The sequence below is a fragment of the Nyctibius grandis genome, chromosome 8 (genome assembly GCF_013368605.1).
Source record: "Nyctibius grandis isolate bNycGra1 chromosome 8, bNycGra1.pri, whole genome shotgun sequence".
Taxonomy (NCBI): Eukaryota; Metazoa; Chordata; class Aves; order Nyctibiiformes; family Nyctibiidae; genus Nyctibius; species Nyctibius grandis.
In genome coordinates this window covers 40,845,462-40,864,121 of record NC_090665.1, presented here as the reverse complement: position 1 = coordinate 40,864,121, position 18,660 = coordinate 40,845,462, and the positions used below count along the sequence as shown (strand labels likewise).

General features: G+C 43.0%; 1 protein-coding gene across 1 annotated transcript in view; it reads left to right on the top strand.

Annotated features, from left to right (window-relative positions):
- The window catches only part of TRABD2B (TraB domain containing 2B), a 298,824-nt gene that overhangs the window by 164,106 nt on the left and 116,058 nt on the right, over positions 1-18,660 (top strand). Inside the window, exon 3 of the mRNA XM_068406852.1 lies at positions 3,631-3,777. Coding sequence (XP_068262953.1) covers positions 3,631-3,777 — 147 coding nt within the window. The remainder of the gene's footprint in view (positions 1-3,630; positions 3,778-18,660) is intronic.

The following is an 18,660-nucleotide window of genomic DNA, read 5'->3' as shown; positions in this document are numbered from 1 at the left end:
AAGAGATGAAACTTTGGGTTCCTGCAGATCTCCCCTGCTGCTGGGAATCCCTTGGTTGAAGTCACCAGTGGTGCAAGAGCTTTTCCCTGTCCCAGGTCTGCTACATCCCCTCTGGCCTTCCCATGGCAGAAATGACTGGTCCAGCCCCCTTATCCTTAGATAGCCATAGTCTGTGCCAAAGAACTGCTAAAAAGTCTGGCCTGGTCATTCCTGGTGCTGTGTGGGATTGGTGGTACCCACTCTCTTAGGCAGTAAAACAGGTCCCATGTGTCTGTTGTAAGGGCTGAGCTGGTGTCTCCAAACACCCAAATACAATCTGTGTGTTGGGTTGCTGCTTTGCTCAGGAGAATGACACCATTTGGATAAAAAGGCTTCCTCCTGTCAGAGTGAAAACCCCTTTCTGTTGTCCGTGGTTGATTGGTTGCAAACGAGGGCCAGAGACAGCCGTGCAAAAATGGCTTTCAAAGCGCGCCGATGTGAGGACCGTAAATTGCATGAATAAAAATGCACTTTCCCAGAGCCGGTCATAACTTCCCATCACTTCCCAGAACAAATACTGTCTGCTCTGTTTATTAGGTGGGAGTGTGTATAGGCCGTCATTCTAAGTGTGTTTGTTTTGAAGTCATCAGTTGTTCAGTAATCTCAGGCACCTCTGGGAGATTTAACTCAGATAGGGGTTTAGGCTGGAGGTCGTGGGGTCACTGGTATTAAGATAGAGAGAAGGAAAGGAAACAGCATTGTTTTTGTGGCATTATCTGAATAGTATGAAAAAATAAATTCAGGTTTTAAGATGGCTTTAACCTGACTCTGAAGGAAATGGTCTACAAATCCAGCCAATGAGCAGGCAGCTGCGACGAGACCCAGCTTCTCTTTAAGTTTGTTTTGAGCCACCTGACCAAAAACCATGGTGGTTGTGGCTTGATTAAGCAAGACTTCTCTAGAAATCTGTTTAAGTGGCTACAGTTTTCCTTTAGTATGTTCAAGTGTTTGAGTTTCTAATTTTAACTTCCCTCCTAAAAGAAAACCTCTCAAGTTGCTTTTCGAGCAGTAGGTCGAACCCAGCGATGGGCTCCCCCGCAGCGGTAGCAGCGTGCTGGAGTCCGGCTGGTGGCCGGCACCATGTCTAGGTCCCAAACCTGCTCAGGGGCGAAGAGCAGGGACACGAACGTCCTGACACTAATGAAATCTGGGGTCTGGTGCATGGGGGTCCGTCTGCTGTTGTAAACTCCAAATATCCTATTCTCTCTCGTGTGGAGTCTTTGGTGTCTTACAAGAAGTGAACTTGCACTGTGGGCTTTTCTGCAGTCCGGCGCTTATTTTCAAGGAGCATGTAGGCAATTTTCTTTAAGACCTTTAACTCTCTGCAAGTGTGACTGAAATCAGCTAATGGGTTCGAAATTTATTAGGAGGAAACAGACAGACAGACCCAGAGCATTAATGCACAGGGCTGGTTTCCCCAGGAAGCCAGAATACCAAAAAAAAAAAAAAAGAATTGGGAGTAAAGTAAGGATTTGTTTATCGCCTCCTTAATATTTTATCGTAAAACACTCTGTCTTGCCCTCAGGGTTTGTTGGTGGTTTGTATATGTGTGTGAGTGTATGTATACATATTTTTGTATATAAAAATCCGGCAACGTCCATTGTTTAAAAAATCAAAAACGAGAAGCATTTTACTAAAAGCATTTTGGGAAAACTTCTGCTCTCAGCTTTCCTGTCAACGTTTTTGCAAGCTTTTATTTTTATTAGTCAAAATGTTTAGAATCCCCAGGAAATCCTGGGATGAACCATTTCCTCTTCGAGCTGTAGCCCTTAGGGGAAAAAGAAAAAGCTCAGATCCTTTCAAACAGTAGGAGTTTTTCAAACTGTATTTTTTTGCAGATTTTTTAAATTAGAGAAAAACTAAGTTAGGAAGATGCTTAACTTCAGGCTGTGGTCCTGGGAAAGACTGATCTCTTTGTAGAAAAGCCTGAAGAGACCCTTGGATCTGGGCAAGGAAATCTTTTAGGCTTGGATCTTAATGGGGAACTGATTGCCAAATGGATGTATAACAGGTTCAGTTTAAAGACCATCTTTATATTTTTTAAAAGTAAATTAAAAAATAACATTTGCTTTTCCTCAACCAATTTGTGTATATTAGTTAGCCTGTAACAGCTTTGTATTAAGAGGCTGTTAATGTCCTGGAGATATTATTATTTTTATTTTATTTTTATTTTTATTTTTATTAAATCTCAGATCATATTTGTTATATACCTGAAGTTTTGCAGGAGTAAATCCAATTGACTGTTTCCTTCCCTTCAGATAAACTTCAATGGGAATCATCATTTTAAGCTAATAAGAACTTCCATCCTGCAAATACATATGTATATTGTTAATTTTAAACTCCTCTGGGGTTCACTCCTTAAAGTGAGTTCAGTTGCTTAAAGTTAAGATAGTAAATAAGAATTTGTGTGACAGACTGCAGCTGAGCTGGGCCAGCTAGAGCTCAGCAGGGGTTACTTTACCCAGATTCTGAGATGGTGGTTATTCTTTGGGATGGAGAGGGCACTGCTGTTATAGATGAGAGAAGCTGAATTATGGTGAAACATGAGGCTGAGAGACGCAGGAGTCTTTCCATGAAAAAAAGACAAATCAATATAATTTTTCAGAGCTCTGAATTTGCAATCACTACATATCACTTTATTTTAGGAAAACTGCATTTGCTTATTTATATAATTTGTGACAAACTGTCTTAACTGCTGTTCTTCTGATTCATTCATCTATTTTTTGTCAAGTTTCTTTGGAAGGTCTTGGAAAGCTAGGCATGAAAAGCCCAGACTTGGTGGTTCAGTAACTGGTATAAATTACTCCCACAGTCTATCACAAATGTAAAAAGATTTGTGGTAATTCATGTGAAATTTAGTAGCCTTTTTGGTAATACAAGGAAAAAAATATCATCTTTAAGGACATTTTTTTCTTGGTTACCTAAATTTACATAGTAAAGAGTGCTTCTGCTTTCTTGGTATTTTCAGGTTTGAGATGGGAACACTCAGCTACAATTACAATGCAGTATCTCTGTTCACTTTGCAAAAGGGTGGGTGAAGGAGGAAAAACTAAAGGAGGGAGACTATTAATGAATTTCCAAAAGTTTCTGCTACTGGAAGCATGCAGGAAGTCCCAATGCAACAACTGTGACTTCAGAAGTTCAGAAGATTTTGATTTTTATCAAAAACTTTCCAACTGAGTTTGGGCTTTGGATTTAAGCTAGCACACAGGAAACAGTCAGAGGCAATAGAAGTTTCCTTGTTTAGGGGCTTTTTCATTCCAAAGTCTCTCATATAGCCAAGTATTCAGCACAGATAGCCTAAAAGTTCTCAGACCGTGACCTCTGAGCAATATATATGTGTTGTGAAGTTATACTTTATGCAGAATATCAAGGGTTTTATAATAAGGTCTTCTACCAGTGGTGGACCTTGCCTCTGACTGCCCTTTCAGTTGAGAATACCTAAAGATCAACCCTTGTTACTGTGGGCCAGGATGGGTCACTAGACTTCAGGTGCAAGAGAGTTTTTCAAAGTTTGGCCTTTTAGGCTTTGCTGCTTTGATTCCCAGTATCTTTAACTCCTCCCTGTTTTTCCTGTCTGTGTTTCTATAGGTGCTGTTTGCTCTAAACCAAACTCTGCTCCAGCATGAAAGCCTCCGAGCAGGTAGTTTGCAGGCCCCATATACCACTGAAGATCTCATCAAGCATTATAACTGTGGAGACCTGAATGCTGTCATATTCAACCATGACACTTCTCAGGTAAGCAAAGGCGTTGCGGATGGGCCAGCTAATTGAGAAAAATAGCTGCTTTAATAGCAATGTCCCTTACAGAGCCAGGAAGTGTCTCCTACCAAAACCCTGATCTAAAATCTCTACAAGAGGTATAGTGATCTGTATTAACTAAAAGTGAGAGGAATTGAGGTACAGAGACATTAAGAGCCTGGCATAAAGCCTATCAGGTGCCTGTAGCACAGCAATAAGTAAAGCTCCGGTCTCAGGGTCATCACTTTATGCTCCATCTCCTCTTTCCCCTCTTCCTTTTGATGCCCTGCGTTTTCTTTCCACACGTGCCTTGTTTGCCTAGTGAGAGAGGGGGGTTTCCTTGGTATTGCTTGGGCTCTGGGGAAGGGACTGCCTGGAAAACTTTCCTAGGAATGTGCTTGGAAAAAAGTTAATTATGGATGTTTGTGGGCTTGTTGAATGTAGTCCCCTCATTAAGGGGGGAAAAAAAAATCTTTGTAATATTTAAGCTTATATATGAAGAGGAGATGAACCTTATGGAAATACTCTATAAAGTAAATAACTTCTCAAACATGTCATAATTCAGTAATTTTGTATGTGTGTCAGGCAGCCCTTCAGTCTCTGTTTATCTTAGTTATCCAGTGCTATTAAAAACTCTCAATGGAGCAGAAATCTGCTTTCCAGACCAGTTTGGTAGTTCATGGCATATGCTGAGGTTCTGATTTAATACGTAGGTTTCTCTTTCTCCTTTCCTGTTAATTCTATTGAAACTTGGTCACTGGTTGTCATCTCCTACTTCTCCTTTTTTTGATAAATGCTCCCAGGTTCCTCTCTCAGGTGCAGTGGGACCTGTATCAACTTTGGCAGCCACAGTATTGTATATGTTTTGCCAATGGAAGACTATTAAATCGTTATAGTGGTTTACCATTAGCAAATGCAAATCAAGGATAACTATGTGACCTCAAGAGAGAACTGAGACTGGGTAAGCCCAGTCTGGTGATTGAGGCAGAGGTCTCTGAGACTTCTTATCTTGCCATCACTATCTTGAATTGCGCAGGGCTCTGTGGGTCACTTGTTTCTCAGAAGAACAGCTGGGAAAGTGAGGATGGCCCCAACCTGTCTGTAAGGTAGCAAAGCCTCCCAGCCACACTCCATGATGTGGGTATTTTCCCAGAGGTCTTGTATGCCCCTCTGGGAAGTTCTAGGTAGAAATGTAAAAGACACCCAGCAGCAGCTGGAGCTGCTCTTCCATGTCACCTATCACAGAACTAGCCTGCCCGTCGACAGGAGAAGAAAGACATCAGCTTGGATAATCAGAGGTCCTCCAATTCTGGACAAAAGGTCACATCTCCTCTTTTTCCCTATCTGGTTATTGTTTTCAAATAGTAGAAAGAGTGGTTGATGGTAACGAATGGGATAAAATCCCTTTGCTGTCCCAGTTAATCCGGTCCTAGAGAGTGAATCATTGTTTTAGCATGACTAAGCAGGACATAACAGGGTATCCTACTCAGGTAGGAATACATCTCTAAAGATGGGGTATGTGAGTTGGAAAAAGTAGAGAACTCATGACTATAGAGGATCCTGGAGAAGTCAATGGTTGTAACTATTCCTGTAATGTGCAGGCACAGCACATGAGATAAACATGTAATGATTATGGAGTAATAACTCTTGCAAGGTGTGGTGATATATTTGCTATGGAGGCAAAGAAAGGACTACTAGTAGTAAAGTCATGAAGGCAGTCATGGTATCTGAATGTCCTGTGTCATCTTTTAATCTCTATCAATGTAATTTGTCCAGCAATAAAGCCTTTGTCCCTGAGACAGATTGTGGCCGTTCACACTGGTTGCATTGACTCACAGACATCTGTGATTTGTTGACGCAATGTCCTATAACAGACCTACGGGTTAGACTTGAGAGGAACAGATTGTTGTAAAAACTTCTTTATCCCTGCAAATTCTTGGATCAAATGTGAGTTTAAAAACAGTATTAAAGAAAGACGAAAGAAGCCAACAACCAATCAGAGTTCAAGCACTGGTGTTAGTCATGGTCCCAGAGTGCACGCAGTTGATAGAGATTATAACACTTACAGGCCATGGAAAATTAAAATCCCTGTATGTATACTAGTCCCTGCAGAACTCTAAATGTTGTGAAGTATTTTCCTCTCGTGGGTTGTTGTTTTTAATTTGGGTAAAGAGGTTTTTTGTTTGGTAGTGTTTTTATAAACCAGCTTTATACCATTTATTTTTAATTGCAAGCAGAACAAAATAGAAAATTAAAACCTAAAATAAACTCCCTGTTCAGGTCAACTTTTGCCAGTTGTGGTAATTCCAAAGTTTATTCTATGTGGTTTTTGCAAGGATGATAGATTCTCTCTACCAGAGAGGGTCTTTGCTATTTGGTTACCGAATTAGATTAGCCTGGCTTAAATATTACACATCCCCCATGGGATCTTTCTCTTGAGACTTTAAATGTAGGCACAGGGATTTGTCATGGGCTGAAAGTGTACTGCAGGTCTCGTCAGGTGTCAACAAACAATAGGCCTACAAGTGCAGAAAAACTATAAATATCCCAAGTGAGATGTGTCATCACTTAAAAAGTTCAGGGCAGGTACCCATGCCAATCTTGGGAGACAAGAGTGTCACGGTGTTTTTAGAAGGTGTGCTCATTCTTCCATCATATCCATCTGCTGCCCTAGCACTTCAGAGGTCTGGTAAGTCCTTGCAGCTGGTAGCATTAATGCAACTTTGAAATACCACATAGAAAGGAACAGAAGATCAGGAATGGCATCGTAAGGCTCAAAGCTTACGTGAACGGTGGAGGCCAAGAATTCAGCTCCGTCCCGCAGGTGCATGGAGACCTGCAGAAGGCCATGACTTTCACTCTTTGAGGATTCGTTTGGGGGCTGTTCATAAGGTTACTAGTGCCTGCTTGTCCCTTGGAGGTTAGCGGGAGCTGCAGAACAAAAGTGAACCTGTCCATCAGTTGCCTCAGTTCAGAGCCATTGGTGTAGGTCACTGTAATGAACTAGGAAGTAGCTGAGAAACTCTAACATAGCTGCGGGGACAGTGGTGGTGGGGAGTACATATCTGAGTGCAGTAACTTCCTAAATTCCTCTAGTGTGAATCTTGGGAGATGGAACATCTTCAGTAGCCGCCTGCAAGATGCTGAGATGCCTTTAGAGCAAAACTCATCCTGGAGCAGAAAGAAGAACTAGAAATGGAAATGCTAATACTGTTGACTTGAGGTGTTACGGACGAGTTTCCTGAGCCTCTTCAGCCTCCCCGAGGGAGTTTGGGAAATCTGCAGTTGCTCAGCACCAGTCTTGTTGACTCCTGCAGCATTTGGGAGGAGAGGGCAGAGTGCCCAGGGCTGAGTCTGTGCCAAGGGGGTGCACAGAAAGGACGGTGCTGGGAGGAAAAGTGCAGGGAAAGTTATTTCCTAGACTGAAGCGGGAGCTTGGGCACCAGGTCAGAGGACAGCTCCTTTGGCACCTGGGGACGGGGACAGGACTGCCCCAGGGAGATGCTGCCCACTTTGAGGCTGAGAAGCCTGGCTTAGCCAGGATAACATGCTTGAAATGGAGGGGTGTGAGCAGGCCCCCAAATCCCTGCCATTTTCCTGTCCCAGAGCCATCAGCATAGATGACAGTGGAGGACTAAACAGGGTTGGTTTTTTTTTGTTTAAATTAAGCACAGTGAAAGGGGGAAACACCTCTGCTTTTCTGTGGTTATATTACGTTCTTCATTCCTTTCTGTTTCTCTTTTTCTTAAATTTTGTTTCCAAGCACCGTTTTTCCAAACATATAAATCCTTACTTAAACTTAATAAAATTTTAAGGGGCTGAGTTTATTCAGTTAGACTGTAACCCAGAAGTGGAGTAGGAAACATCTCTGCTGCTTCTACAGCCTTCTGCAAACACTTGATTCCATTGTGACTTCTGCAGTCAGGAGGCTTACATTGGCAGGGTCAAAATGATACCGAAGAGAAAGCATCCTAAGGTAGAGGTAGGCTAGATGTATTTTCTGCTTTTTCTCCAGACCTTTTCCCCTCAAAGAAGTCAGAGTTTCTTTCTCTCCTTTTGAAAAAACTTCTCTGCAAGCAAAGAGGCATCGGTTTAGATCAGCAGCTTTAACTTCTCAATTCTATCTGACGCTCTCACATGGGAATTGAAGTCAGTATGTCCAGATACATTAAAATGCAAAAAATCTGTTAGTGCAAAATCAGAAAATTATCTACCTCCAGAGAATATCTTTTCTTACCTGAAACAGTTGAGAAATTGCCTAATGACCTCAAGCCTTAGTGATGAAAAAGTAGGGTTCAGAACAATTTATCTTCCATTTTAAATCTGATGTAAAAGTCTTTATTTCAACATTTTGAACTGATAGGTCTAGAGTTTTGAGTTCAGGGATATCTTGCACCAGTTACTTCCTGTGGTTGGTTTTGAGATGTTCAATTTTTTAAGGACAGTTCTGTAGAGCAGATTTATCGTTGCCAGCCTGGAATTAACTGGTTCTGGTTTTCCTTGTATTCCTATGTACACTTTATTAAGAGGGAAATTGAAAAGCCAAGGCTGAGATTTTTCTCCTTCAACTCTTCCCAAAAACTATACCTGTGGTCTCCAACTATTGTTTCTCCTCTTCTGTCCTCAGCCATTCTCCTGACCTGAGGAGAGGCTCCTGTCCAGGAGAAGATGGTTTCTCCTCTCCTGTCGCTGATCTGGTGTATCAGAGGCATGCAGCTACACTGCTTACTTTATAGACAGTTTTCTTCAGGCCAGGTCCTGCTGGTTTCGTAGTGTGATTTGCCTGTCCCATTTAGGGTTAACAATACAATTCAAGAGTCATACCTGCCACTTAGAAAGCATCTTTCATCTAGAGAACCTTTTTGTTTTGCATGTGTTCTAGACTGTATTGAAAGCCCATTGAAAGAAGGGAGAATATTTCCATGCCTTCAGCAGGCTTTGTACGAGTCCCAGTGGGCCCAGCCACCATGCGGATATCAAAATGAAGAAATCAAGTTAGACCAGTGAATAACTCAGTTTATGGGCTTTATGCACACCTGAGTGTAACGAACTTCTTGTTGCCAGGAGAGGTGAGGTCTTGGCTTCATCTTACACGGAAAAGCAAGCTACACAACAAAGTTGTTTGGCAGTCACCACAGCCTGCAGACGTGTCTCAACCCCTTTGGGGTGCTCAGGGATCACTGTGCCTCCTTCTTCAAACTGTGCCCATCAGAAACAACTGAGCTTTTTATATAACTTACTAGAATGATGTCACCTGTATCTTGAGTTACCTCTGCAGTTCAAAATCCCATGGATTCATGCTGAAACACAGTGTTTGGGTAGTGGGTGCTGCCTTCTGAAGAGCATATAATGGTCCTGATAACACAACATTAGAGATCCATACGCCAACACCATGTCGGTAGTCAGCGTCCCTAAAGAAGAAAAGGCTTAGTGCATCACTTCACAATGCACTTGCTGTTTATAAATCGCCAGGTTGTGTTATGTACTCCTTTAAAAATGTTATCATCCTGCATTTAAACCTGTTGTTTAAGATTTAAGAGTCCTGATAATTCTAATTACATCATTAACTTGCTCTGTTCTCATTCTGGATAAAATGCAACTGGGTTTCTGGCTCACTTCTCAAATCAATGAAAACTATCTGTGGAATGCCCCAGCTTCAATAACTGCAGAAACACACAACTGAGGCCATTAGGTAGAGTGTTGAATGACAAGCAGACCTAATTTGTCCAAGGAATGGAGTTTTATCTAGGGCAAAGGAAGATAAATCCATAAACCGAAGGCACAGCTATTATAATGCAACGCTTTGGAAGCATCTTATCATTTTGAGCTGTAACAAAGTGCAGGCAAACTGGCACAGCCTCTCGTTCTTCCAGGGAAAATGATTATAGGCTTTCCAGCGAAGCAAGTGCAAGGTTGTCCCAGGCGCCAAGGGAGCCGGTCCCACGAGTTTCTCATTCTGGGTCCGGGCGAAGGGTCAGTAACGCTTCCAGGAGCGTTTGTTAAAAAGACACTGATGGCAGTCCCGGAGCTGCCCGGGTGTTTGGTGACACGTGTGCTCAGAGCCGCTTGTGCCCCGATAGCAAGCAGAGGATATCTCCCACCTTCTCTTCTTTGGGCTGTAGCACAGGATGCTCCCGGGGAGATGTTGCCTTCCCAGAGTTCAGAAGAGCTCCTGCTCTGCCGCTGTGGGATCGTACTTTCTTTCCACTTACACCTGAGTTACGGCTTTTTGTCTTGGTATATTGTGAGCGTTTGGAAGAAAAAAAACAGAAGCGCAGCCAAAATTTTCAGAGTCTAATTTTCGTATTATGTCAGAACACGATTCCAGATTGGAGCAATATTATGTTTTGGCTTATGTGTTTCAGAAAATTGGTTACAGATCCAGATTGTGAGAGTTAAGTCTACTTGTTGATGGCAGTGCTGGGGAAAACACTGCAGAGATTATTTTCTTATTAATAATCTGGAACATGCACAGATAATTTTCATGCTACAGGTTTTGAAAATAGATTCTTGCTTGAAAATTTTCATTACATGTTTGCATTTAGCGTTGTCTTACCTTGGAAGTTCCTTCCTTTCTCTTTCCAGTTTCCATGGAGAAAGCAATGGGAGAGGGAGAGGAAGTCAGAGAGAAATTGGAACAAGACATTTAAAGGCAAAGATTTTTCTTGCAGACTACTGTGTTATTAGAAAAGGCACATATTCACCTACAGAAAAGGGCTGATTTACATTAAAAACGTTTAAGGATTGTTGACTACCTGTATTTATTAGTAAGGGAATAAACTATAAAAGAGTATGAAAGAGTGATTGGGAAAAACATTTGGAGTTCAAGGTAGTAGCATGCTGCTTTCTGTGCATTGCTGTATGTTTGCTGTAAAGCACTTACTATCCCTTCTTTTTAAAGAGCTGGTTTATGAAGTGTTTCTTGGAAAGACTTGTGCAAGAGAAATGAGAAAGACTTGTTAGTTCTTTAAACAGTATCTTGTGGGTCAAAGGTACAAAATGCTTTTTCTCCCTTTGTGTTTTATCCAGAGGATGTATTTGTCACCTTATTATGACAGGGAGGGGAAAAAAGCGGGACAAGGAGGTAATTTAGTCGTCTTTGCTGACTTGGCAGGATTAATATCAGGCATTATCCGAAAAGACCATGTTCTTGGGTACTCCTTGACACAACATTTCTTGGTCTGACACTGTGATTGTCCATTACTGAGTAGTGAACACCGTAGATCAAGTTCTCCAGTGTAAACTGGTTGTGCTCTCTAATGGTGACTTCAGACCTGGAGCTCCTCTCCTCTCCTATGGGAGAGTTGATTGCTGATAAACCCAAAGTCAAGGCTTATACAGTTCCACCAGCTTAGATGCAAAGAAGTCAGTGTCTAGGGTAACTTAATTTGTCTCTACTTCACTGACTTCATCTGAATTGTTCCTTATTTTTCTCCTGACTGGTCCCTGTTCCATTTCGAAATGCTTTCTTGGAGATGTTCTGCATCTTTACATCCTATACTAGACCTCTCAAACAACCCCACCTTATAAAATCGAAATTAGTTCAAAAGTCATCATCCAGTTTGTTCCAGATGCCCGCATGGCTAGAAAGCTTAGGCTGGTTGGATTGGGAGTACCTGGAGTTTTGCTAGGAGGGCAGAGCTGTCTCTCCACACAGCACTGCCTTGTGGTGTCAGCTCCGGAGGTCCCGTGTCCAGCCCCGCTGCTGTTGTGTTGTTAACCAGCTTTTTGCTCCTTTCTAAGTTGTGTGATATTTTGCAAACCGTATCTTTTGGTTCACACTTGCCTGGGGTTAAAATCACATTGCAAACTTCATGAAAGCATTCAGGCTTTCCCTAACATCGTACTAAACAGGTATGGGAAGAAACTCGCTGAAGAGCCCTGGACAACTAAACCTGAGTTTGTACCTGCTCCTGACCAGCTGTTCTCCCAGTGTGTAACAGAAGACAAAATGAAAAATACCTTTGGAAAAAGCATTGCAGTGCTTTAATAAGCCAACCCCCAAACCCAAACCTTCTGTTCCCATTTTTTTCACTTTATTGCCCTGCTTTGCCCTTTGATCAGTATCTTTACTTGGGTGTCATGGCAATATAATAGGTGATGGTTTTAGTGTCAGAACAGAAAAAAAAATTATTCTTTGTCAAAGGAAACAAAGCATTTCGAAGGGAAATGGAAAAACTTGAACTTTTCCATATGTTTGCAAGCTCGTGAAAGCTGGCCTCAAAATATATCCCAATGTTAAGGGGGTTTTAAATGGGGTGGGAGGATCATTAGGTAGTTAGGAATTACCCTTCCCACTGAAACCCAAACCTTTATTTGCATACACTGCAGGCTTGTCATCCTTATTCAATTAATGAACAGATCCCTGTAATCTGGTCCTAAATATACACTGCATAGTTGGGTGAAGCTTGCAGAAAGGGGGCTGGGATCATTGTTCTGACTGTGTTTTGTTAAGATTTCTTTAATCAAAACATCCATTCAGATAGAGAGGCCGGCTGCATATTTTGGCATCGCTACCAAGGGGAGCAGGAACGGGGCTGGGGTGGGAGGGAGGCCTTGGGGGAGGGGTTGGTGTGGCTTGCTTTTTTTTTTCCCTAAGTGCTTGGAAAGCAACTATTTAACTGGTGTGGAAAAACAAATAGAAAACATACATGGAGGTCATGACTTCTCAGGGATTTGTTGAAAGTCCTTTTTTTAACTGGGGTATGAAAGTATCATCCCCCAAGCTGTTTGTGAGATGCACAGCCCATTCCTGTGGCCTTTCTGCTTCCACATCCCCCCCCCTCCCCGTATTTATATATGTTTTTTTTAAACATGCTTTCCTTGAGCCCGAATGTATGGAAGGAGGTAAAATCAATCAGGGCACATGCCTGTCGTTTAGCTCGGTGCCCCATGGGAGAATCGCAATCGCAGGGCGGGTTTGGGACTCCTGGGAAGGGTCTCCATGCAGGTGCAGGACATAAGCTTTCTGTGACTTCAAATCAGTCTGAGTCTGTATCCAAGTTTGGTGTCAGGGTATACTTCTAGTATGTGTGCTTCTGAACAACATTTTGCAGAGCTCCTTCCTGGTTTCCCTTTTCCGTAACAAGCTGGAAGCTAATTTTCTTAGCAGCTGCCAACTTTGGGCTTTGGGCTAAATCAGATTAACCAGACAACCTCTCCTTGGCCATTGTTGATCTCCGTCAGGACGGAAACTCAGGAGTGCTGGAGGAAAACCAGTCGAGTCGGCAGCAGCATTCGTCTCTGCAGCAGCCACGTCCTCCTCATGGAGATGCTTGCTCTCACAGCCCATTCACTTTGCACTACTTGAATCCTTCATATCAGAGGCTGCAGTAAGGGGATATTGCTCTCCCAGATGCCAGAAATGTCCATAAATCAGAGGGAAACAGGTGTCTTCCAAGTCCAGAGCAGTATATTTTGCAGCACTGCAGTAAAAACCACAATGCCCTGTCAAGGCTGGTTAACGGGAGGGTATCCTCCCTTCATAAACGAATGATAACTTGAGCTCAGATGTCAGCCTCTGACCCAAGAAGGGCTGGTGTGAATTTAGGGCTGTTCAGTTTGTCGGAGGAGACGGCGGGTTTCGGGACTCTGCCTTGGCTCCCTGGCAGCCCCCGTAAGCCATGCTGTCAGCTCTTGAGATCCTTATCTTGCGTAGTGCTGTCAACCGTATAAAAGTTCCTGACCTGCGTGGTACAGGGAAAATCCTTAAAAGCATGATCCCTTACTTGTCTTTTGGCCTCTGCCCACTTAAAGCTCATAAACTAGAAGACTAATAAAGAGAACCCAATCTTCAGCATGTTTAAAAAAAATTAATGTAGTCAGCGTGATCTGGGAACAACTCCCTGCTAACAACTGGGGATAAGGATTAGTAGCATGGAGGCTGAGCCGTCCTGTCAGGGAAAGATGGATGGGGTTTGTGTTGAGGTGCTGGACTAGAACTTGGGAAGCTGATGGCCATCTCTGCCTTGCCATAGACGTCCCTTGTGACCCTGGGTGTGCCTCCTCCTATTTTCTCTATTTAGCCTGTGAACGCTCTGGAGAGAGAAGGAGAAATAAGGCTTTTTTATTATTAAGAGATTCCCCTGCAAGGATTAGTGATGATACTGTACTTGTGGCGGTCTGGAGTTTGGACATTGCACAGGAGGTGAGGCTGGAAAGCCATTAGTTATCTGCTGATTAGGAGGCGGGGGAGAGAGGAGTCTCAGAAGCTGAGAGTTGACCAAGATATAGGAAGATAATGGCAGGACAGGTTTTAGGATCACTATATTTTCCATGGCAGGTGTTGGCTTCCCATTTCCCTGTCTCAGCTTCCTCTTCTCCATCTGCAGATAGACTTATGTTGAAAACCACCTGTGCCTGCAGGCAGGCAAGAAAGGTTATGGAGCCCTTTATTCTAATGTTAGTAGTATTGGGTTTTCATTGAAATAATCATACAATTTGAGTGCACATTCCAGAAATAGGCTAGCATCACTGGAACAGAACGAGGCTGAAAAAGGTTGTCAGGGGATTGGGAAATATAGTGTACAGGAGTAGGAATGATAACACTATTCTTCCACATCTGATTGTGATTCGATACTGGACTGAATCTAGAGCAGTTCCACTGTAGCCAGTAGATCCAAAGCAAGAAAAAAATATGTTAACCAAAGTTGATGGTGCTTATATGTGTCCAAAAAAAATTATTTACAGATAGCTATTCATGACTTTGGCACTATGCCTCTGCCCAGAAAATTTGTCCAAATATTAAAAAATAGTAAGTAAGAAAATGTACTTAAATGTAGTCCAATGTGTATGAATTTTCAGCTGAACTTTGGCAGTGAGCCCTAAATGTGATAACAGACTCTGAACCAATATATTTTGTTTTCTCTTTTTTTTTTGTTCATTTCTTTCTCTCTGTCTCTATAGACAAAGCTGACAGCATAGCATAGATTTTGAGATATGGCTGATGCATTTTTCTAAGCTAAAGTATGTTGTTAGCTCTTATGCTAATGATTGCAGCAGAATCCCAACCTCCTTCCACAAAGTATTTGTGGGAAGAGAGGTTACTGCTGAGCATCGTCTTGGACTTTGGATCTTCCTTTGGGTCCTTCAACAGCTAGATTCAGCCAGTGCCTTGTGTGTAACATCTGTTCTCAAGTCGGAAAGTCTTGCTGTCCCCATTTTACAGATAGACTTTTGAGAGACAGGAGGAATAAAGCCAAATGCTTCAAAGATACTTAGTGGAGGTTAAGTGCTGAGTTCTCTTTGAAGGTCTAAAGCCAAATGACAAGCTTGTGATCGTGCAAGAGATTTGTATCGCCCATGGGAACAGAACCATTTTTTCAGGGTAGTGTCATAACCAGTCCACAATCCTTCCTCTTTCTTCTTCCTAAAGCTCCCACTGACTTCAAAGGTGAAGAATTATGGCCCGCATCCCACAGCACTGTGAGTTTGGATGTGTGTGCAGAGCTTTACCCATACATATATTCCATCAGGGATACTGACTCAAGTAAAATTACACAGGCAGTGTGGAGGGGAAGAAATTTCTGCACAAATGGGACTTAACTTCTTTTTTGTTCTCATATTCTCTTCCTTTAACCTCAAAAGCTTAACTAAGAAGTGCAGGGTGTACCTAATGACTGAGTTTAGGGTCCATCTATACTGTCCATTGGAGAGTCGTAACCTAAAGTAAATAAGAAAAGAAAAAAGAAAGAGTTCTAGCTAATTCAGTCAAACAAAATATTCTTTCTTTTGAACACCTTTGAAGGAAATATATTATTGAGTTTCCATGGGAAATATGTAGAGAGTGTGTGTGTGTTTATATATATGTATAAGTTGGTTGGATTCTCAGAAAACTGCATGGCTCGCAGAGACTGCACAGAAAGAATCTATTTATCTCTTTTACCTGTGTTCGCTACAAAGTGAGCGTGCCCCAGGTGATGGGTAGCACTGTGTTTTTCTGCTGATCCAACTGCTGCTCTTCTAGATAAACAGCAAAATTCGAACCTAGGATTTTTCAACAGTCACATCATCCATCCCACTATATATTTAAATACTAGTAGCAGTATTCAGCTATTACCAGGAGGTCAGTCCCTCACCCATTGGCACAGCAAATGTCTCATCCATTCACTCTCAGTTCAAAACACCAAGTACATATCATTAAAATGTTAAAATCAATTTTTACACTGGATGGAAACAAAAGTATTTGATAAAGTGGAAGAGGGAAGGTGCATCCCTCCAGTACATTCTTTACCCCATCCTTTTAAAACATTTTTTTTTCCCCAAAAAAACCCTTAAATCCTGACTGCACTTAACGGCTTCCTAATTGCGTGTGACTGTTTCTTGGCTTCCTGATCCCTGTCTGGTGGTTAGGAATCCAGAGGGTTTCTTAAACGAACAGGAGCAGCTGCCTCCTTGAAGCCAGGCATGGTGTATGTCACCGACTGTGGAAAGGAACTGCGATACAGGGAGGAGCGGAGGTGATTAATGGGGTCAGTGTCGTAGCTCAGAGTGTGGTTGCACTACTGTGTACAGGCATGCTTACTTCAATCATTTGTCTTCTGTCCTCTGCCACACACACGCAGACACATACGTGCATGTTTTATTTTTGCCAGTGATGGAGCAGTCATTAGAAATACAGGAATGCACAAGGTGCAGCGGGGTCCGTAGCTGATGATGTGCCTCTAGAGGTGATGCCTTCCTTTGTCTTGTTCTTTGGACAAGCGTGAGAAATGCTGACAAAACCCAGCCCTTGGTTTTAAATTCATCTCTCTGCCATTGGCAAACTCTTTCCCATAGAAGAGAAAGACAGGGAGGGGAAAAAAAGCCAAGTAAATGGCTCCATTTTGTGGACTGTATTTTAGGTTAGATAAAGAGTAGGAACAAACTGTGGGTTGAATGTGGACGCAGAATTGCAAGTGATGGAGTTGCACAAGCTGAAGGAAGGTGCATTCCTTCTTGGCAAAGACCCACTTGGTCAAGGTCTGAACACAACTTCTGTCCTTGGGCTATCTAGACCTTCAGCGTCAGAGCTTTCCCCTGGTTGAAGCTGATGCACAAATCCGTTTGATCCCCCAGCATTGCTGCTCCTGCTTTGTGTAAAAGTAAGTTATCCTCGCAGGCAACGCCATACCTTGCTTTCCTCAAAGCATTGCAGGTGATTCAAGATCAGGTCACATCAGTTCCCAGCTTTCACTTGCCTTCAGCCAAAAGCAGGGAAGAAGAGACTTCTCTTATGTGAGTGTTGAGCCTTCAGATGTTCCCAAAAAATTTCACCTCCCATTTCAGCCTCTAAAGGCTCCCCTGCCTGCTGGCTCAGATACTTCACTCCATTAAACACAGAGCCTCAGTATAGAGGAGATTCAAAAGCTTATGATGTCTGTGTGGACTGACTGGTTTACAGCTTTGCGTTGCAGAGGTCATTGCAAGTGTAAAATGGCTACTCATTCCTCAGACTTTATTCCTACAATAAAAATCCTTCCCTGCCTTTCACCACGAATTGAAGCCACAACATCCTTTTCTGCCGTAGCCAGCAGCGTTTTACCCCTCCGATGCCAGCAGGCTGCTCCTGCATCCCTTTGAGACAAATTCATGTTCTTGCCAGACATCGAGGCAGCTTCCTTGTGTGTTAACAGGACACTGGTGTCTCTGATAGGTCTGGCTTAATGGGACTTATTATTTGCTGAGTGGTGGCAAAGGGCTAAACTGAGAACAAGGTGCAAAGTACTTGCATGCTCTGAGGAGTTCACAAGATACACTGGAGAAGCTAAGCCACACTGGAAAGCCTGGAGGAAGAAATGACTCAGGGTAATGCAACTGAACCCTTAAGGAGGGACATGCTGTGAGAAGTATGGGGTGATTTGGCAAAGCAGGTTGAGAAGTCGTTTGGAAAATCAAAGGCCCACCTGGTACCAACAGGGTAGGGCAGGTTGGTGTCGGCAGCAGCGTTAACTCCAGCCATATGGGATTCCCCAGCTCAGGAGATCTGGTGCTCATTTCTGGCTCACCCAGCTGGGTACAGCCTTTGATGGGAATCCAGAGCAAGGCCTAGACTTATCCTTCTGCATAATGCATGGTGAGAAATCGCTGCTGCTCGGTCCCCCACGCATTAGGAGAGCTGCAGCTGAGGCTGCGATGAAAACGCTTTAAGGAGAGCCACTGGGAAGATGGAAATTAGTTCCTTCCCTAAGACTTGCTGAAAGCTTTTGGAGAGGCAGTATGAGTGAAGAGGGTGGGAAGAGACAAAAATTGTTGTGATAAAATCATGTGGCCAAGGGAGAGGGTAAGAAGTGGGCTGAAAAACAAAGACTGAAGGCAAGTATTAGAAAATGAGTACAGGAATTTGGTATAGTAGAAAACCAGAGAAAGAATTACCTGGAATAACAGAGTCCTTGCATCAAGTATTTCAGCACAGCGAGTGAGGGATGTTCCCCTTATGGGCTGTGCATGCAATATCATTACCACCAACTCAGATTAACCCTGGAAATCCTGGCAGCTTTACATGTACTTGGGGACTCAGAAATCTGAACCTGGGTTTTGCAGCTGAAGCTGCTTTCCAGTGGTGAGGCACAGAAAATCACCAGAAGGTGCCAGGGTCCTGTTAGCGGTCATCAAACACTGCCCACCTCCAGCACTTCTTGCTGCAGGGCCCGTAGGCTCCCAGACTCTCATGGTAGACCTTGGACCCTCGGCACGTCAAAACAAGTTGCCTGTCTTAATAATCAGAAACTTCTGGCTTGGGTCTGGCTTGGCATTATAGCTTGGGTCTTGCCTCATTGCTGGGTCTGCTGCCCTGACTACAGCAGTCCTTGGGGTTTCATCTTTCTTCTGTGCCTATGACCATCTCTCCTCACAGAAACAGGGACTGAAGGAGCAGTTCTTGTGGAAATCCCTTCCTTGGAA